Source organism: Guillardia theta (assembly GCF_000315625.1).
Source record: "Guillardia theta CCMP2712 unplaced genomic scaffold GUITHscaffold_26, whole genome shotgun sequence".
NCBI lineage: Eukaryota > Cryptophyceae > Pyrenomonadales > Geminigeraceae > Guillardia > Guillardia theta.
This window is the reverse complement of record NW_005434648.1, coordinates 222,447-241,681: the sequence shown is the minus strand read 5'-3', so window position 1 is coordinate 241,681 and position 19,235 is coordinate 222,447. Positions and strand designations below refer to the sequence as shown.

The 19,235-nt window shown below is 54.5% G+C and overlaps 8 protein-coding genes across 8 annotated transcripts in view; 4 read left to right on the top strand and 4 right to left on the bottom strand.

Annotated features, from left to right (window-relative positions):
- Positions 1-1,721, top strand: part of MCM7 (minichromosome maintenance protein 7) — a gene marked incomplete at its 5' end in the record, with an annotated part of 4,666 nt that extends 2,945 nt beyond the window's left edge. The window contains 5 exons of the mRNA XM_005834253.1: positions 43-244; positions 400-606; positions 782-897; positions 1,052-1,181; positions 1,460-1,721. Of these exons, the coding sequence (XP_005834310.1) occupies positions 43-244; positions 400-606; positions 782-897; positions 1,052-1,181; positions 1,460-1,555 (751 nt within the window). The 3' untranslated portion in view covers positions 1,556-1,721. The remainder of the gene's footprint in view (positions 1-42; positions 245-399; positions 607-781; positions 898-1,051; positions 1,182-1,459) is intronic.
- A 688-nt stretch (positions 1,722-2,409) lies between these two features.
- GUITHDRAFT_137512 (hypothetical protein) lies at positions 2,410-4,165 on the bottom strand (the record flags this gene model as incomplete). The annotated part of the gene is given in 3 exon segments (XM_005834252.1): positions 2,410-2,522; positions 2,730-3,617; positions 3,637-4,165. The coding sequence occupies 3 exon segments, from the start codon at positions 4,163-4,165 to the stop codon at positions 2,410-2,412; spliced, it is 1,530 nt and encodes a 509-aa protein (XP_005834309.1).
- Positions 4,166-4,870: 705 nt separating this feature from the next.
- GUITHDRAFT_106777 (hypothetical protein) lies at positions 4,871-5,972 on the top strand (the record flags this gene model as incomplete). Its single annotated transcript, XM_005834251.1, has 5 exons — positions 4,871-5,236; positions 5,354-5,468; positions 5,519-5,673; positions 5,790-5,841; positions 5,890-5,972. 5 exons carry the CDS (start codon positions 4,871-4,873, stop codon positions 5,970-5,972), a joined length of 771 nt encoding a protein of 256 aa, XP_005834308.1.
- A 119-nt stretch (positions 5,973-6,091) lies between these two features.
- On the bottom strand, positions 6,092-8,815 carry GUITHDRAFT_93945 (hypothetical protein). The gene is made up of 22 exons (XM_005834250.1): positions 8,756-8,815; positions 8,600-8,707; positions 8,523-8,552; positions 8,407-8,472; positions 8,297-8,356; positions 8,184-8,248; positions 8,076-8,129; positions 7,949-8,013; positions 7,810-7,898; positions 7,712-7,757; positions 7,600-7,661; positions 7,500-7,549; positions 7,306-7,441; positions 7,165-7,260; positions 7,002-7,109; positions 6,878-6,946; positions 6,759-6,827; positions 6,651-6,701; positions 6,525-6,602; positions 6,437-6,469; positions 6,239-6,289; positions 6,092-6,191 (listed from the first exon to the last, which is right to left on the bottom strand). The coding sequence occupies exons 1-21, from the start codon at positions 8,789-8,791 to the stop codon at positions 6,266-6,268; spliced, it is 1,395 nt and encodes a 464-aa protein (XP_005834307.1). The 5' UTR covers positions 8,792-8,815; the 3' UTR covers positions 6,092-6,191; positions 6,239-6,265.
- A 1,685-nt stretch (positions 8,816-10,500) lies between these two features.
- On the top strand, positions 10,501-11,938 carry GUITHDRAFT_152081 (hypothetical protein). The gene is made up of 8 exons (XM_005834249.1): positions 10,501-10,564; positions 10,617-10,653; positions 10,700-11,057; positions 11,104-11,337; positions 11,389-11,451; positions 11,508-11,548; positions 11,596-11,659; positions 11,717-11,938. Exons 3-8 carry the CDS (start codon positions 10,725-10,727, stop codon positions 11,903-11,905), a joined length of 924 nt encoding a protein of 307 aa, XP_005834306.1. The 5' UTR covers positions 10,501-10,564; positions 10,617-10,653; positions 10,700-10,724; the 3' UTR covers positions 11,906-11,938.
- Positions 11,939-12,002: 64 nt separating this feature from the next.
- On the bottom strand, positions 12,003-12,572 carry GUITHDRAFT_106774 (hypothetical protein; the record flags this gene model as incomplete). The annotated part of the gene is made up of 1 exon (XM_005834248.1): positions 12,003-12,572. The coding sequence occupies one exon, from the start codon at positions 12,570-12,572 to the stop codon at positions 12,003-12,005; it is 570 nt and encodes a 189-aa protein (XP_005834305.1).
- Positions 12,573-13,056: 484 nt separating this feature from the next.
- On the bottom strand, positions 13,057-14,120 carry GUITHDRAFT_152080 (hypothetical protein). Its single transcript, XM_005834247.1, has 8 exons — positions 14,006-14,120; positions 13,799-13,870; positions 13,629-13,736; positions 13,528-13,578; positions 13,414-13,461; positions 13,308-13,366; positions 13,182-13,251; positions 13,057-13,133 (listed from the first exon to the last, which is right to left on the bottom strand). Exons 1-8 carry the CDS (start codon positions 14,102-14,104, stop codon positions 13,104-13,106), a joined length of 537 nt encoding a protein of 178 aa, XP_005834304.1. The 5' UTR covers positions 14,105-14,120; the 3' UTR covers positions 13,057-13,103.
- A 517-nt stretch (positions 14,121-14,637) lies between these two features.
- Positions 14,638-15,933, top strand: GUITHDRAFT_58965 (hypothetical protein; the record flags this gene model as incomplete). Its single annotated transcript, XM_005834246.1, has 2 exons — positions 14,638-14,884; positions 15,731-15,933. Coding segments are annotated over 2 exons (450 nt in total), but the record flags the coding sequence as incomplete, so codon positions are not given.
- Positions 15,934-19,235: the final 3,302 nt, after the last annotated feature.

Sequence of the window (19,235 nt, the reverse complement as noted above, 5' to 3'; positions counted from 1 at the left end):
CTCTATTGCCAAGGCCGGCATCACCACCTCCCTCAACGCCAGGACCTCCGTCCTCGCTGCCGCCAACCCTGCCTACGGCCGCTACAACCCTCGGCGATCACCCTCGGAGAACATCAACCTTCCTCCTGCGCTCCTGTCAAGGTTCGATATCCTCTTCCTCCTCATGGACAAGATCAATGCCGACACCGACTTCAACCTCGCCCGCCACGTCTGCCACGTCCATCGCTTCGCTGCCGCCCCGCAGGTCAGCTCCTTCTCTCCGTTGCCCCTCCGCTCTCCTCTTTCCCTTCCTTTTTCGATTCCCCGCGTCGTCCCGTCCTCCTCTCCCTCTCCCCTCCCACTTCACCCTTCCCGCTTCCAGCCTCCTCCTCCACCACCGCCTGGCTCAGTGCCTTGCAGGTTGACCTCGACGAAGTCTTCGACTCTCAGTTCCTGCGCGCCTACATCGCTCAGGCTCGATCGGTCGACCCCTACATCCCCGCCGAGCTCTCCGAGTACATCACGGGCGCCTACGTCTCCATGAGGACCGACGAGGAGCAGTCAGACAGCAGAAGATACTTCTTCACCACTGCTCGTACACTCCTCTCCATCCTCCGCCTCTCGCAGGTCAGAGGAGGAACCAGAGGGGAGGACGGAGGATGTGGATGTGGTGGTGTAGTAGTAGGAGTAGGAGTAGGAGTAGGAGTAGGAGTAGGAGTAGGAGTAGCAGGAGGAGGAAGAGTAGGAGGAGGTAGAGTAGTTGTAGTGGCAGTAGTAGGAGGAGAAGCTGAACATTTCGCAGGGACTTGCGCGGTTGCGGTTCTCCAAGGAAGTGGAGCAGGCGGACATTGACGAGGCCATTCGTCTCATGTACGAGAGCAAGAAGTCGCTCTACGAGGAGGTCGAGGGAGGTCACAGGTATGACCATCCTTGCTGCTGCTGCTGCTGCTGCTGCTGCTGCTGCTGCTGCTGCTGCTGCTTTCTGTTCCTGCCACTGTCCCTGCCCTCTTCCTCGTCCTCCTCGTCTGTCTCTTCCTCTTCCCTCTCCTTCCGCCCTCTCACCGTCACGCAGAGCCTACGATCCCATCTCCACCATCTTCGACATGGCCAAAAACTTGGCGCTCGCAGCTGGGGAGGGCAACTCGATCCGCGTTGCAGACCTTGAGAGCCGTGCGGTGATGAAAGGCTTCACTCGCTCGCAGGTAACGAGAGGGAGAGGGAGAGGGAGAGGGGGAAGGGGACGGAGGACGAGGATGGTGGTGATGATCGTGATAATGATTCACGAGGAGGAGGAGGGAAAGGAGGAGGAAGGAAAGGAGATGGGGATGAGGAGGAGTGAGTGAGTGAGTGAAGGAGGAGGAGGAGGAGGAGGAGGAGGAGTAGTGAGTGAGTGAAGGAGGAGGAGGAGGAGGAGGAGGAGGGTGAGTGAGTGAGTGAGTGAGTGAAGGAGGAGGAGGAGGAGGACTGACATGCTTGACAGCTGCTGGACTGTATCAAGAGCTACGAGGAGCTCAACGTCTGGCAGACGGAGGCCAATGGCAGTCTCATCAGGTTTGTCGACGTGGGAGACGCGTGAAGGGAGAGGGCCGAACCATCCATTGCCCGCGTGCATGGCGTGTAAAATACGAGTTCAAGATTCAAATTCAAACCTGGATAACGGCACCTTGCTTTCAGTCTTTTGTTGTGGGGGAAAAAAAATGGAAACTTTTGTTGTGGGAAAAAAAAATTGGATTTTCGTCTCGAACTTGCGCTCTCTCCACTCTGCACTTGATTCCTCGCATGCACAGTCCAGCTCCTCCTCCTCCTCCTCCCTCGTTCTCCTCCTCCTCCTCCTCCTCGTCTCGTCCTTGGCGCGCTTAGACGTCCCATCCGTCTCCACCTCTTCTGCCTCGGAAACCAGACCTCCCTCCTCGCTCCTCCCTTCCTCCTCTCTCCTCCCTTCCTCCTCTCTCCCGCCTGTCTCTACCGTCTCTTTCGTCCCTATTTCCTCTTCCTCCTCTCCTTTCTCCAGATCCCTGTCGTGCAAACCTGTTTCCTCCGAACCCTCCTCTTCCCTCTCCTCTTTCAAATCCCCTCCTTTCTCTGCCATCTTCCCGATCTTCATACCTTCCTCTGCCTCCTCTTCCCCTTCTGTCTCCGTACCCTCCTCTTTCAAACCTTCCTCCCCTCCCATCCCTTCCATCATTCCGATCTTCATACCTTTCCCTGCCCCACCTGCCTCCCTCTCCCCTGCTTTCTCCTCTTCCTCCTCCTTCAAACCTCCCTCCCCTCCCCTCTCCTCTACGTCCTCCTCTGCCGAATCCACCACTTGATTCTTCGTCTCGTCCATATCTGTTTTGAGATTGAAACCTCCGGCCCTCGTTGCCCTCTTGGCTCTTTCCCATCGAACTTCTTCCTCCTCGCGCATCCACGGGATCCGAATCTTCGTCATCAAGCTCCTGATAGCCCAGCCTGCGCAAAAGTTACAATCCACACGCGATCCAGCCCTCCCCACCAAGACGCTTCTTGCTCGGGATTCATCCAGGAGGTTTCAGGATTCGTAACTGTTCGTGCAAGTCATACAAGGCAAGTGACTGCAAGCACAAGTTTACTCTTGGTAGAAGCGCTCGCAACGAAATTGACGACGCCGCTGCTGTTGAACCCGCCGGAGCTCCGGTCTGTCACCCATCGCTCATCCTTGAGAGGCTTGCGGAACACTCTCGAACTGTCCGAACGTCGCTTGCCGTCCCGCTTCACTCGATCGCTCTCACCTGGTACTTTAATGCCCTTCAAGGCCAGGAAGGACTTGTGGTCCATCTCATCCAATTCTCGTACATCCCCATACTTCCCGGGGGAGCGAGGAGAACGCCTTTCCTTCCAATCCTCGTCTTCGTCCATGTCCTCGTCCTCCCTCGCTCTGCCGCCTTTTCTCTTCCCGGTCTGCTGCTTCTCTACCCTCCGAGCAGGACGTCCATCGATCTCGTAATCGTCATCGTCGAACAGATCGTCCTCATCATGAAATGACATCTTCTTCGGTTTCGAGAGCTGCTTGCCTCCCCTCCGAGGAGGACGCCTATCCGACCCATCCTCATCCTCGTCGAAGAGATCGTCTTCTTCTTGGAACGACATCTGCTTCATCTGTCTCGCGCTCTTCTTGCCCCTGCGAGGAGGAAGCATTCCTTCATCCACCATATCTCCGGGCTGACCGAGGTCTTCGATCGTGATGGGCTTCACATCTTTGCCAGCTGCTTGTGGGATGCCTGTGCCCTCCAAGATGGCGTCCAAGTCTGCCTGACTGAGGCCGGTAATGGGCGCATCCGACTTTCTCCGCAATTTCGCTACTTTTACCACCTCCTCCTTCCCCTGAGCCCCGTCTGCCTGCACAGCTAACTTGCTCTTCTTCACAGCCTTCGGCTTGACAACAGGGGGATTTTCATTCCCGTCAGCCTTCACGTCGCTCGGCTGTGGCGACTTGGAAACCTTGTCCTCTCTCCACGGCTCAAGGATCAGGGATGGCAAACTAGGGAGGGAGCAAGTGGTTAGCACACAGGCGTCAAGGTTGCCATGGCTCACGGGATCTTGAGGCGGTGGACATGAAGGTATCTGCGACTCCTGCGGTCTAGGATCCCCTTGAGCAGCCGAGCTATGCTTCCTCTCACCTGCTTCATGAATCATTACCATCGTCTGCCAGGCGCCGCATCGCAACCGCCATTGGGAAATATCTCTTGGCAAGCTTGTGAGCTTGAAGCCTCTCGGCGGGTCGGAGAGGTCGTGAGAGCTTGTACACGTTCTGCAGGGGTCGTCGCAGTCTTCTGAACTCGTACCTCTCGTTCCTCCTCCGCGACTGGCGAGTCACTGCCTTCAAGTTCCCAGCAGGGGAGGAGAAGGAGCGGGCAGGGGGGCCTTTCAAGGCTCCTGCACTGGATGCGAGGGCATGGCTCATGGTCCCAGCGGTTCTCTTCATGAGCAGCTTGAAGGACGCGCTCCTCTGATCGCTAGCTGTGCACGACCTGACCGTCGGCTCAGAGGATCCAGCGAGTGGGGGCGACGAAGACTGCCCTGATTCAGGAAAGGGACGATGGCGGAGGGAAGGGAGAGGAGGGAGGAGAGCGGAGATAGCTGGATACCCTGACCTCCAGTTCGATACCATTACTCTCCTCATCCCTCCCGCCATCTTCCCGCTCAGCGTCGCGACGACACCCTGCATTTGTTCCGACCCACTGCGAGTGCACGATCGAACGACCCACCCTCCCTTTTCTTTCAATTCTAATAGGAAAGGACCCCTGGTTTACCGCACCCGTTGTTCCTCAAGTACATTTCGAAACCAGGGTAGGGTGCTCCCCTCTGGTAGGGTGCAGGGTAGGGTGCAGGGTAGGGTGCAGGGGTAGGGTGCTGGGTATGGTCAGGGTAGGGTGCTCCCCTCTGGCAGGGTGCAGGGTAGGGTGCAGGGTAGGGTGCAGGGGTAGGGTGATCCGGAGAGGGTAAGTGAAGGGATGAGGGTGGGATGAGGGTTTTGAGGAAGGGCAAGTGGGGGGATGAGGGTACTCTGTTTTACCGGCAGGTCAACTTGACCTCTTTGAGGCAGCAGAACGACGGCAGCAGCAGCGGCAGCAGCAGCAGCAGCAGCAGCAGCAGCAGCAGCAGCAGCACGGTAGCAGCAGCAGCAGTAGCAGTAGCAGCACCAGCAGCAGCAGCAGCAGCACTCGCCCCAGCACCAGCACCAGCAGCAGTGGGAATAGCACCAGCACCAGCAGCAGTGGGAATAGCAGCAGCCCAGCAGCAGAAGCGGCAACAGTGGGAATAGCGGCAGCCCTCCTCCCTGTCCCTTTCTACTCCCTCCTGCTCTGGCCTAGAAGGGGATGCAGATGAGTTGAGTACAGCACACCTCTCCTGGCAGCACACCTCTACTCCCATGCTCAAGTTAGCACTGGATGCCTGGCTCCGCATCTCCCTTTGCGCCGGTGCGCTCCTCGCTGCCGTCTCCTCCGTACCCCAGTGCAAGAACGATGACCTCCGGGTCTCCCTTCCTCGGATGGATCCTGCCCTCTCCTTCACCAACCTCAACGTCGACGTTCTCACTGCCTGGAGCGCTTCCTTCACCCTCAGCAGCCTCCCCGATCGCGTCAGCTGCACAGCTCGGCTTGCTCTCTTTTGCCAAGGGGCGCAGGCGTCGGAGGATGAGGCCCTGTCGTTCAACGTCGCCTTTCGCAAGAATCACTCTGCTGCCTTGACACTGTGCGATGCCAATGCTGTTCGCCCCCTCGTTTCTTTGCGTAAGGTGAGGAGGAGGAGGAGGGGGTGGAGGCGGAAAGGAAGGATGGGGAGGGGGGAGGAAAGGGAGGGAGGAGGAGGAGCTGAAGGAAGAGAGGGAGGAATCTGAGGATGTTGCTGTAAGGAAGGGCAAGTTGGTTACTACGAGCTCAACTTCGAGCTCCCCAAGGCAGAGCCGCTCGACCTCAACGGCTGCCAAGAGTGCGGCTGCAGCGGGGAATACCGACTGCTCATCTCAAGTGCGCTGACTGAGATCCTGAGGAACGGAGTGCTGACGGTGAGGACGAAGGGAACGTGACGGACACCAGCGTGGTGGATGCGAGAGGAACGGTGGCGATGCGGAAGGAGATGTGGCAGCTGTTTCCCACCAGCGGAGGGTTGCAGCCGCTCGCTGAGTGGAGGCTTGCGTACAAGGCTGTCAACTATCCGTTCGAGGAGGGCACGGTGAAGAGGGAGAGGGGAGGGAGGAGGCAGGAAAGGGGGTGGAAGGTGGTTGGTTGGAGGGAGAGGGGAGGAGAGCACGAGAGAGGGGAGGAAGGGGTTTTTTGATGCGATGACAGGCGCCTCTACTCGACACTCTCCTCTTCCTTGGCCCCTTCCCGCTCGCAGTCGGTTGTTTTCTCCTCCCTCCAGGCACTCGTGAGCTGACATCTGGTTCAGAGCCGGTAGACATGTCGACGCCGGCATGCGAGAGGAGCGACGTTGCAAGCGCCATGAGCGCGTTGAACGCGTGGGCGAAGTGATAATAAGGTGTCGGTGTACATGTATGGATGGGAGGGATTAAGTGAGGATAGAGAGAGCCAGTGAGAGTGAAGTGAAGGGAGGAAGAGCAGGAGTTTGGTATCGTGTCGGAAACCAATTTCATCACTAGGAGGTGTTTACTGAGGCAAAGCTTCCAGTTCAACCTCTGTATGTCTTCACTCATCATCACATGATCAACTGAAGTTGTTTGCCCTGTCGGCCTGTCCACACCGATCAGTTCGTCTCCACTCCACAAGCTTGTCCCTACCTCCCGAGGTCTCGAGGGGCCCGGCTCTTACAACTTCTCACTGTTCTCGCCCTGCCAGTCAAGCTCGTCAACATCGGAGTCGGGACAAGGAGAAAGTAGCAGGAAAGAAAACAGGGATTTCAAGAGGGGGGGAGGGGGATGAAAGAGCATGGAGGAGATGGGAGGGAGCAGTGAGGATGGAAGAGGAGGCGACGCTACCAGCTCGACGGTCTGGTTCTCATAAACTCCGGCCTGCGCATTAAAGACTGTGAGCGGAGGGCTGCGTCAAACCCCAGCTGATTCCCACCTTGAGGATACGCCACTCGGCGGTCGGGTTGACAATGGTGACTTCGCCCTTGAAGGTGATGCCCTTCTCGAGCGCAACCTGGGGTCCAGCTCAGCTCCAGCTCCACTCTAGGTGGGGAAGGCAGACCTTGCCCTTGACAGTGAGCTTCTTGCAGTGCTTCAGGGAGGGGACGTCTCCCTGCCATGGAGTGTCAGAAGCAGCCAGGTCTGGCTGTGGTGGAGGAGCTCCTTTCACCTTGCTGAGCATCTTGTCGAGCCCGCTCATCGTCTTATACTCCTTCTTGTCGAGATCGACGACAGGCGGCTGACAGCTGGGTCAGGAGCTGGGCTCTCCCTCCAGCTGGAGTCTCCTACCTGTCCCTTGCACTCGGCCGAGAGCACTAGGCGGCTGTCCTCAGTCACATCGTAGGCGTCGGAGCGGACCTGCCATGGAGCAAGAGCATGAGAGAGGAGCGGGGCCGTCCTCCTCCAGCCGCACCCTCAGGAGATCAGCACAGGTCTTGACAGGGGCGAAACGAGATCGGTCGACCACGATGGCTCCAGAGTTGTCGAAGCTCTCGATAGCTGCGCCCATGGCAGTTTCCAGCTGGAATGAAGTCAGAGAGAGCGAAGGGGAAGGGGAGGGGTTCGTCTCCTCAAACCTGGAAGACAGCAGCTGACTTGGAGTCGCTGGGATCCACGGTCTTGGCGTTCTTGATCATGGGCAGGGGAACAACTCCATTGTTCTTGTCCAACACCTTCCCAGCAGCTCAGTCCAGCAACCAAGTGTATGCTCTCAGAACCTCCTTCAGCTTGTCCAGGCGGATCCACAAGTTGTTGGTGTTGAAGTACTTGTGCTTGGACACATCCTGGAAGGCCTTCTCGTCGTCTGGTGGGCACTGAGCCGACTCACGAAGGAGGAGGCGGCCGTCCTGCTTCCTGCAGGTGGGAGGGAGGCAGTGAGGAGAGGGACTGAGGTCGGACGAAGGCGTCAAACCTCACGGCAAGGTGTCCTCCCTTCTTGTCAGCTTCCGTGCGCTCGCACACCTGAAACGTGGAAGTTCAGACACAGCCCATCCTCCCTCGCACAGCAGCACCTCCATCAAGAAGGACTTGTCGGACTGAGCGAAGAAGTTCAAGAGCTCGAGGTCGAGGGTGGCTGCGCTCACTCCCGTCATATTCCAGCTGGCTAACCATGACAAGTCGTACCTCCCAAGTTGTCCGAGTTGGAGACGAACATGTACTTCACCCCATCCTGCCTCTCCTCTTCACAACACCTCGGATTGCTGTCCTGCCTCCCCGCTCACCTTGAGGAGGGAATCGAGCATCCCTGATCCAGCAAGGGAAGGGTAGAGATCACCGTGACCGGGAGGGCACCACTCCTTGGTGGGGTTTGCTGAGCCCAGTCATCAGTCTCGCTGCAATCCTCTCCTCCATGCCTTCTACCTGGCCACTTGGCTGGGCGCAGGCTCTCGGCATCGATCTTGGGGACCTTGTTCTGGACGACCTCCCTGTTTGCATCATTTAAGCGCGCGATCCCAAGGACAGAGAGCGAGCAGCTCGCGTGGCGCACCATCCTCCCTGAACCAACTCTGGATGTCCCTTGAGAGCATCCTTGGTGTCGGCGCTGCGAGCAAGGCTGTCAGCTCCCAGTCCTCTCCCATCGGCGTCACGGGAGGACCTGGTAGAGAAGGAGTTCATGAACATCGAGCGGACGTCTCCTTTGGTCTTCCTGAAGTGCAACACCTGCAGTCTCTCAAACCAGCAGGATCCTCGTCAGACTGTCAAGCTCACCTGCTTGGCAATGAAGTCCAAGAAGGTCTCGGACCCCTTGACTTCAAGGAGGGACTTGGCCTGTGCCTCGCTTTCAGACACTGTCCCCGCCCGCCATGCAACCCTCTCACCTTCTCCAGACCCATTCCCGTTCCCAGACCACCGTTGAGCTTCAAGATGACAGTCTGTCCAAGAAGCTGGGAACCAGATGTCAGCCCGTCGCCCATCAGGCGTCAAGCTCTCTTACAGCCTTGACTTTGTCGTCGGGAATCGAGGCCTGACAGTCTCGTCAGCACCATCATCAACTTGGCGGAGGGAGAAAACCTGCTTGATATCGGCAAGCATAGGCAAGTCAAGAGCAGGAGAGATCATTCGCTCTGAGATCATGCCGTCGTCTCCACGGACCAAGGCTTCGTAGGCTTGCTGGAAGGCCTGTGCTAACGTCAGGATCCTTGCCTGTTGGGTGCGATGAAGCTGTACCCTGATGGCGGATTCAGAGAGCTTCTCCTCCTCCATGAGCTTCCTAATATCATCGAAGATGATCTGCAAGAAAAGAACATTCAAGTCACCGCGGTGTAACGAACATCCTTGGTGGAGAATTTCAAGTATCCCTCAAAGACAACAAGGAGAAAGCAGCAGCAGCAAGGAGCATGCAAGGGAAACAAGAGGATACACCTGCACCCCGCCCCTCAAACGCTGCACATCGGAGTAGGAGAGATCGACCTTGCCCTCTGGAGCTACCAGGTTTGAAGAGTCAAGATTCCCGAAGGAAGCGGTTCGAAGAAAACCTCCAACCCTCTTGGCGATGGACTGCAGGGGCGCCATGACTCCTCCGCCGCGCAGGTGGAGAGGAGAGGAGCACTGCTGAGTGCTAGCACTAGAAAGGAGCAACAAGGATGACATGAGAAGCGCCGACAGCACGATCGCTGACCGCGACGCAGCACCGGCTCCCTGCATTGCGATGACTGAGGAGGGTCAGTGGGGGGCGTACGCGGTACAAGGGGTATAAGTGAAGCAGGAACGGGTACTGATGATGAAGTGGTGGGTACACTCATGAGGGGTGGGTCAGAATATTCATGTGTGGGTATTAAATTGCTGGAAATCTTGCCTGAAATAGGGGGTATGTTACGACTACCTGTCATAAAGGCAGGGTGGTACAAATTTGTTGATGGTCCAAAGGGAGTTCGGGGGGTGATGACATGGTAGGGGTGGTCAGAATCCCAGCAGGGGGTGGGGTCCACAACCATAGGGTGCAAGACATCTAAAGGATAGGGACCCTTCCCTGCACTGGGTAGTTTGCAGGGAAAGAGGGGGGTATCAAAATAGGGGTGCTGAGGAAGGGGAGGATGGGGGTGGAGTTCAGAGGAAAGGAGGGGTGGTCGGGGAGCCGGGAAAGCAGTCACTAACGGCCTGTGACTTCCAAGAGTTCCGATCGGGCGGCTGAACTTCGGAAGCGACTAGAACGCCGGGCCGGGCCGCGGCCCGGGCCCGGCTCAGCGGCTTCCGAACCGGTAGTTCACTGAGTGAACGACTCAGTCGGCGAACGGTCCAAGGAACTCGCCGGGCCGGTAACTTGCCACGGACGAGGTCCGGCGGGCCAGTGGGGGACTCGAACCGGACTGCTAGGTCACTGGGTTGACTCAGGAAGTCCGGGAGTCCCGTATCGGTCTGAGTCAGCCCCGGGGGGCCCGGGCTTCGTAACACGAGTCACGGCGGCCCCGGGCCGCCGCCCCGGCGGCGGCGGGGCGCACTGGGCCCGCGGCGCCCGCCCCGCCCCGGCCCGGCCGCAATCCGGCATCATCGGATCGGATCACGGAGCCTCGGAGTCACGAATATGTCACTACCAAGTTTGTGTAAAACAAACAAAAATTCTTTTTTCCTCTGACGCGACTATGGCAGTTCAACTAGAGCGATGGGCAATGGAACGAGCAGAGGAGGGAGGGAGGGAGGAGCAGGAGGAGATAGGATAGATGAAAGATGCTGCGAGGGGAGAGGCCAGATGAGGGAAGTGCGTGACTTTGGCGAGTTTTTGTGAAGGCTGGGAGAGTAAGAACTAGCCAGCGAGGGAAAAGAGTCGAAAGGTCGGGAATGGAAGAGAGAGTGATTCGAATTGAGCTGGAGGGAGTTAGTGGTTCAGAGGAGGAATTTGATTCTGTGGTTTGAATCGTGCATCTTCTTCTCTTGACAGTGATGCTTTCTCTTTGCTCACTACAGGCATGTGTCGGGTACGATGCAGTCGGGCCCTTTACTGGGTGGTCCTCGCATCGTCGCTGTTTGCATTATTGCACGGTATCCAAGGACACAACATGACATCTGTTCCTTTACCTGACGATCGCTCCAGTTGTTGACTCCGAAACCTTCCCGCCGGCGGCTCGAAGGTGATGCAGGCTTGTGCTATCCTTGTAGTGTTGACACCCGAACAAGATTCAACGACGATGTCAACGAGCTCATGGAAGGGATATTGGGAGACAAGTACGAGCACGATCTAGATGAAGAGGACCATGGACGAGCACCAGACTACCCGTTGGAGGACGATCATGGGCTCGGGAGGCAGGGCGTGCATGTCATGGATGAGGAAGAAGAGGAACACTGGAGGGAAATGGAGAAAGGGTTCTTTGACGAGGCAGACCTGAACAAGGACGGCGAGTTGGACCTGCGGGAGTATGCAAAGGCCTTGTTCAAGGATTCGCACGTGAGGACGACAAAACCCGGGGCGGGGAATGATACAGGAAGCTCGGTGGGAAACGTGGAGGAAGTGGAGAAGCAGCAGATGGAGACCATGGTCTTTCGTTGCGCCTTGTGTGTCAGCGTCTCATTCGTTCTTGCAGAAGAAGCAGTTTCACGAGGATGATGGAGACGGCAACTCCAGGATCAGCTTCGAGGAGTGGTTGCATGCTATGTACCACAACATCCCGCAGGAGCCAGACTATGAGGACGGCCACGACTTCCACAGTTTTGTCGGAAACCTCACAGAGACGGAGATGAACGAGGCAAAGGACGAAGCCCGGAAGGACTTCGATCTCATGGACTCCAACAAGGACGGGCAAGTCTCGTACGAGGAGGTTCTCCTTTCATGAACGATCGAGCTTGTGCATGTTGACTTTTCTACCCAGTTGACAAACCACGTCGCACAGCACAACTCTGAGAGCTCAGAGCAGGATATGTCACCGGAAGAGGTCTGGAACCTTTGCTGGCAGAGGCTTGTTCCCTGGTTGAGTGATGAATCCTCCAGACCAAACAGATGATCGACGAGATCTTTGCCGACCTTGATCAGTGAGGCAACGCTCCTTGAGCCGTCAGCTCCTGACCGTTGCTCTCAGTGACAACAGCTCGCACGTCTCCTTCGACGAATTCTTCCAGATGCATCTGCGTGACTTGCATGAGGTGCTTGTCTCCCCTGCTGTGCTGCGCCACCACGCAGCTGTTGACTCCACCGCCCAGGATGTTCACGAGGGATACTTCCATCACAACCATCTCCACGGCGATCCAGAGGGGATGTACCATGACGACTACATGCCCGAAGGAGAAGACTTTCATCATGGCGGGCCCCCGCACCTCGACGACTCTCTTGACGACGAGCACGACGAAAGCCATGATGTGGGGTTGGACAGTATGCACCTGTACGAATAGGTTGACTTTTAAGAAAATGTTTTCATGTCTTGCTCTCCCTGCCTTCCACCCTCTCACCGTCTATCCTGCCTCGCCCTTGAAGTATCCTAACACATTGCTAGTCCCCCTTGGCAGCCCTGGGCGTGTTGAGTTCGATTCGCTTCCTTGACACCTGCTCTCCCTTGTACGCAAACATCTTCTGTGCATACAGCTTTTCCAGTTGCACGGCCTTCTCAAACTCCTTGGCTGACCGGCTGAAGATCTCCTTCCACCTGGGGTCCGGGATGCACTTGAAGCTCTCCGTGCATGGCAGGTTGCGAGGAGTGCAGCTGGCTGGGGACGAGGAGGACCGGGCGACATGGCGCCTGGGCGTCCTTGCAGGATGCAAGGAAGCATCATCTCGGAATGCAGACCAATCTTCAAAGGTCGATCTTGTTCCCCTCGCACTGAGTGGTAGGACTTGATCCCTTGCGGGACGGTCCCTTGGAGTTCCTATCCTCTCAGCGAAGTCCTCGAACGCTAGATCCGCGTTCCGACGCAGGAACTGCCAGGAACCATGGCGGGACCTCCCGAGCTGCCGGTCGATCATGATCCTCTTCTCCAGGAACTTTGTCTTCTCCTCTGCTGACTTCTTCCTGTCCGCTGCCTCGTCCTGCCTCGAGGCAGCTCGCGCTGTGTTGTCAGACATTTCCAGCGCGATGATGGAAGGGATGCGATCAGGGCAGGACGAGCAGGGTGAAGGAAAGCTGATGGAAGATGGTAGGAGAGGGGGAGCAGTAGGAGGAGGCGGCAGGGGTCCGCAGACAACGATAGGGCAGGGGGAATGGTGACGTAGGTCCAGGCGGGAACCAAATCGAACAGCACTCATATGAAATAGAGGAGAGCCGCCTGGGTCGACCAGCGGGCGATGGGCGAGTGAGGCTCGAGGCTCCGGCCCCTCACGACGTCAGGAACCGTCGCGGATCTGTTGAGTCCCTGCTCTCCTCGTCCTTGATCTCCTTGCCGTTATCCCCGCTCCCCACATCTCCTTTGCCCTTGGAGCTAGTCATCGCTGCAATAGAGAAAGCAAAATGATCGTGTAACGCATGGCCATGTTATGTTATGTTTTGTTCGTCATCATGTCTTGACATGACAGAGAAAGCGAAGAATAGCTTGTCATCGACTGATCTCCGATATACAACTTGAGTTTACTTGAAAAGGGTCAATTGTTTCATTGAATTTACTGCGAAGTCTTGAATTGTCCAGAGATCTGTGGCATTAAGTGAGCACATGCAAGAGAGTGCAAGTGAAATGTCACGTAATAAGCCTGGAAGAACAGAACAATGGTGGCCAAGAACTCCATGTGTCTTCCCGAGATGATTGGCACGCTGAATTCCAAACAAACATGTCACTATGTGTTTGCCCATGGGGTGGCCAGCGAAACCTGTGAAAGAGAGAGATGGAAGCGGCCGGGGATGATTCTCCGACGAAGAAAACATCAACCTGAAGCATGCACGTCATGTTTGCTCCCTTTGCTGCGAGGCAAGAACCTTGTACTCCCCAGACTGCATGCTCCTCTCAGGGATGGTGAAGGAGACCTTTCATGGTAGCAGCTCATTCAGAACCCTCTGAGATCGTGAGGGGAGGAGGATATTCCGACTCACCTGATAAGATCCAGACTCGTCCTTGAGAACAGCAACGTTGGACAGCTTGGGCTGTCTCACCCATAAGACGAAATTCTAACTGGCAACACAGATCTTCCAACCTGGACGGTGTAGGATCCCGAGCCGGAGCGGAAGGACACAGAGGCCTTCACATTCACATCCTTGACTTGCTCAGACTTGCAAAACAACCTGAAGTTGGTGATGAACACCTGGAAAATTCCTGACGTCAGCATCCTCTGACTAGGATCCTCGTCAAGATTAGGTCAATTACAGCGGTCTTGTCCTCTTCCACTCCCGCGCGGGTTGGGATAAAAGTGGTCGCCATGTCAGTGTATGCCGAGTCCTGCCAGGTACCACCCTCAGACATAACCATCCAGTGCTCCCAGTGTGGCCGGGGGAACTCAATCGGCATGGCCGGGAAACTCGACACGGAAGGGGAGAGGCATTGAGACAAGGTCGGAGGATCAGAGGAGGGTACCTGCACTATGCTGACATCTGAGGAGCTGCATGGAGCGGCCTCAGCGCAGTGAGCGAGGAGCGCGAGCGCCATGAGAAGGCATGGAAGAGCCGCGCGCATTGCGGTAGAAAGACGCACGAGGAGGCCAGCAGTTCATAATCAAGGGAGCTAAAGCCTTTAGATGTAATAGATATTAGCTCATCTATTTTACTGGTTTGAATTCAAGGAGCTAATTGGTTTTTCGACCAGGCCCGCCAACTTCGGAATGGCGGGTAGCGGGAGCGGAATGGGGACATGGGTTAGCGAGGGGAAATGGCGGGAGAAATTCAGTGAAGAAGTTGTTGAGTGAGAGCTGGCGAAACCTGTGACAAGCACGAGGAAGAGAGGGGGAGGACGTGGAACAAGGTTATATTGACAAGGAGCAAGACATTTGCGGCAGATTCGATCCGTCAGACTAGGCGATGTCTCAAACAACCAGTGGGGTGGACTGGTTTGTCGGATCAAATCACGACGACTTGCTGGATGCCGCGGTGAAGCGAAGAAAGAACTTTCTCAATGCCCTTGAAAAGCATGGAATTGAAAAGAAGGCAGCAGCTTCCGCTGGCAAGGCAAATTCCAGGCTTGCAATATCAGAAGTGATACCTTCAGTCAGGAAGGCCATAGAAAGTCTCTTCGATGAGCTCTTCGATGCCTTTGTTGTGTTTGATTCAAACTCTGATGGAAAGCTCCATAAAACCGAGTTTTGTGAAGCCATTCGGAATTTGAATGAGCCCAGTCTCAAAGATATTTCTGATTCCGTGCTAGAAGACCTATTTGACTACATCGACAGCAACGCTGATGGAATCATTACTTTAGAAGAGTTCCTATCGACATTCACCGTAGATAAAAGGAAAGGAAAGGGTCTGCAATCTGGGCCGAAAGGCGGGGACGCAAAGGCAAATTATTTGAAACCCGGGCACAAGGCGGGGGCGGCCTCAACGAATAAAAGATCGTTCTCAGAGGTGTTGTTGGAATGCAAAGATGAAAAAGGTGTGGAGAAGAATTTCGCCATTGAAGCGTCAGTGTCCTTTTCAGAGCTCCTCCAAACGCTGAAGTCTAAATACGGTCGACCGGTTACCTTCATGTACGAGTCTAACGGTCACCAGTTCACAGTAAAGACAGAAGCTGACTTTGTCAAGTGCTGGGACTATCTTGACCTGAGTCTTCGGGACAATGGCGAGGACGGGGAGGGTTCAGTGCACCTTGAAGCCTTTATCGTAGACTTCAATTCCGATCGGGTTGTGAAGGGGGCTCGTGAGAGGGTTCCTCTTCTTGAAAGAAGAAAGGACCTTGGGGATCGAGGATCCGTTCGATCCAGACGAGTGGCCATGGACTTCAGCGCAAGAAATAGATGGATCGATGATATGATGCGGCTCTTAGGGGCCCCTCTAGACGATGAGCCCGCATCGATGCAAGGCAAGTGGGATGTTTTGATCCAAGAATGTGCTGCATTGGATATGGGCACTCCCAAAGGAGTGGTCACTGTGGAAGGCTTTAGGAATGCGCTGATTAGAACTGAGCCTCGAATGTCGGCGGAAGATGTTGAATGGTATGTTCGAGATGCACAGAAGAATGACGTTGGAGACGTGCTATATCACGAGTATGCACAAATCAAGAAGGTCGGGCAGGCTAACAATCAGAAAGCTACGGGCACTGGAGCCGCAAGTGAAGCTGAGATTTGGACAGTCGAAGCGAAAATCAACAAAGCGATGCGCTCGAATTTCAAATCGCTGTTACAAGCTTTCAAGCGAATGGATGTCGATCATGACGGCAGGCTCTCTCGAGAGGAATTCCGCAAAGGTGTTGAAAACAGGCTTAAGCTCAAGCTTCCTTCGAAAATACTCGACGAAATTATCAGGAGATCGGACAAACAAGGAACTGGATTCATTGATTATGAACATTTTTTGGAGACATTCAACAAACACAACGCGATTTCAGTTCAAGACGGGAAGCACGATACTTTTTCTGACACCGAGATAGCAAAGTATCTACTCTCTTCGTTTGGAAATATTGCTCAACTCTTTGACGAGATGGATGAAAGTGGGCTCGGAGTGCTGAATTCGGATGACATTCACAAGGGACTGATCAAAGCCGGTTTGAACATCAGCCAGGGCAGAAATGAACAATTTCTGGCCTGGCTGGATGTAGATAAAAATCGCAAAGTTGACTATCAAGAATTTCTGAAAAGGCTTGCAGCCATTGATCTCCGTGATCTGCGTAGAGATAAGTGGGATTCGATCTCAGAAAATTTGGAAACGATCAAACAAAAAATGAGAGAAATATTTGATGATGCTATCCAGGCTTTCCATTCTCTGGACGAAGACGCAGATGGTCGACTTTCGAAAGAAGAATTTCATAAGGGTCTGGTCAGATTGAAAGTCTTCGAGGGCGACAGCGATCACAATGAGAAAATTTCTCGGATTTTCGATTACTGTGACAGTATCGGAGATGGTTTCATCGCCTATCACGAGTTTCTCTTCAACTTCGAAATTCGTCCAAAGGCTATTTATCCAAGGCCTTTGTTTGATCAGAAACTTCGTAGTGCAATGTTGAAGAAATTTGGTCGGAACATAACGGAAGCATTCCGAGCACTCGATCACGATCGGGACAACAGATTGTCCAGGGAAGATTTGAAACAAGCCCTCACATCCAATTTTGATAATTTTGTTGACGAAAAAATCGATGACGACATCGAGTCCCTTTTCAAGCGATCAGCATCAATAGATGGGATGTACATCGATTACTATGATTTCATCGTTCATTTCGGTCTTGATTCAAAGACCGACGGGCGATGGATATTCAAGTCAGCAGACGAACTGCAAGAATCTGGAGGAAAGGACGACAGTGTTGAGCTTGCAGTAAATCTTTTTCGTGAAAAGCTTCCAGCCAGCAAATGGTTTGGACGTGGAGGCATCGAAGTGACCCTCAGAAAATTTGATACCAACTTGAAAGGGTCCCTGACCAGGAAGACCTTTAAGATCGCCTTGCAGGAAGGCCTAAAGATGGGTGACGAGCTCAGTGACGAAGAAATCGATATCTTCATGAAGAAGAAAGATGGCACGAAGCAGCAGTGGTGTGACCTTGACAAGGACGACCTCGGAAAGTTTACTATCCTGTCGCTCAACATTCGTCGCTTCATTCAATCGTTCGTAGACGTTTACTTCGACACAGAAAAAGTGCTCTTTGATGTGCTCCTTGTTCAGAATAGATGGCCAGACTTACTACAGCTGTTGAATACTTACCCATGTGTCATCGAAGACAACTTTCAAGGAGAAGTAAGACTCATCTCCAAAGCTGATTTCTGCTCCGCACTGCAAGTCATGGTAGACAACAGATCAATCAAGGCCAATGAGCGACAAAGCATCATTAAGAAATTGGACGAGGACAAGTGTTTTCAAATGCATCCAAAGTATATCGGATATATCGATTATCACCGCAACTTCCTCGATAAGTACATAGGTGACGAATTGAGAGCCCATGAAATCATTTTTCCAATATGGGAAAAGTTTGATCGAGAGTTTGAGAAGCAAGGCAGTCTTCTTACTTATCCAGAGTTTGAAATTCTTTGCGAGAACGTGTCAAGTCTGGGCAGTCAGTTGACGAGTGAACAGATACATTTCTTGATTGATGTGATCGATCGCAATGGAGATGGAACGATAGCAAGGTCTGAATTCGTTGAGCGGTATGCGCGAGAAAATGCAAAGCTCAGACAGACGCTCCTTGTCCATTGGCAACCTGTCAGATCGTATCTCCTGCGAGAGAGAAACACCATGAAAGCTGGAAATGTCCTGACACCCATGGAATTTCGATCTGGTCTTCTCAAAGCGTTTGATCATCAGGTTCTTGGATCCCTCAGCCGTGACGATGTCTTTGCGTTGGTCAACAAGTCTCTTGGCCCCGTTAACATTGACGATTGGATCAAAAACTATGTCTCCGAGTACTTCTTGATCCATATGGCCTTCCAAGGTTTCGATGCGCAAAGCAAGATCCCTAAGTGGGACAAAGTGATCAACGCCTTTGAGAATGTGGATGCCTGCTGGAATTTCAGCAACCGGGCGCCTGAGTCAAACACCATCTCGTGGGATCAGGTGAATGTTGTGACTTGTTGATCGCTGCGCTTCCCCGATGCACATCATCGTCTCACATCTGTTCCTGCTGTCCCCCTCCCTGGCTGACGTTGCTTTGCAGTTCCGCAAATGTCTGAGGCAGACCAGAATTGACCTCGACGATCGCCACGTCCAAATCGCCATCGACCATTTCGATCCAACAACCAGCGGGCAGATCAACTGGGGTGCCTTCGTCTACGGGGTTGGCCCGACGGGTGTTGAAAAGTCACCTCCCTTCTTCCTCAACGGAGGCGACCAGTATGAAATCTTGAAGTTCCTCCGAAGAAACTGGCGGTCCATCTTCGCCAAGTGCAAGGCCTTCGAGGTGCAGAGAAGCGTCCAGCTGAAACTTCCCAGGAGTTCCCCGACAGGCTTCATCCCCAAGGCAGACTTGCTCTCAATCCTGCAATCGATCTCGCCTCCGAGAAACAGCCAGCCCTCTTTCGACCTGTCCACCCTTGCGGGTATGATCGTCTCGTCCTATGAGAGCGCGTTCGGAAAGCAGGAGGATGCGCCTGCAGGGGGGACGAAGAGAATTTCTATCAACTACCTCGGGCTGTGCAAGTACATTGCTGGCGAATCCTTCGAGGCAGAGAAAATGTGCAGAAACAAGTGGGAGACCATCGTGGAGATCCTAAACTCAGCAGCCGCTCAGTCGGAGGAGCCGGTGAGCCGCGGATCTTGTCCTACCTCTCCTCCACTTCCACACTCCAACGCTCTTGATTTTGTTTCATCCTCTTCGGCTATCTCCCTTCCTGTCTGAGCTCGTTCTGTGCACACGTGAAGCTGATTCGATGTCTTGCAGCTGCCCAGGTCGGCGCTGGAAATGGCGCTGCGCAGGCCCGAGCTGGGGATCTCAGAATTTATGATCGACTACTTGTTGCAAGATGTGAAGGATGAGATCTCAGACGTGGATGCCCTCAGTTGGCGATGCGGCCAGTCAACCATAGCCGAGATCATGCAGAAGAAGTGGTCGGCGATTATGTTGGCGTGCAGGAAGTGCGATCCATCGAACTCCCTGCGGCTGGAGGCTGCGGCAATGGAGACCATTCTCGGGAGGGCAGACTTGGGGTTGACAAAGCTTCAGGTCACCACCTTCATGAAAC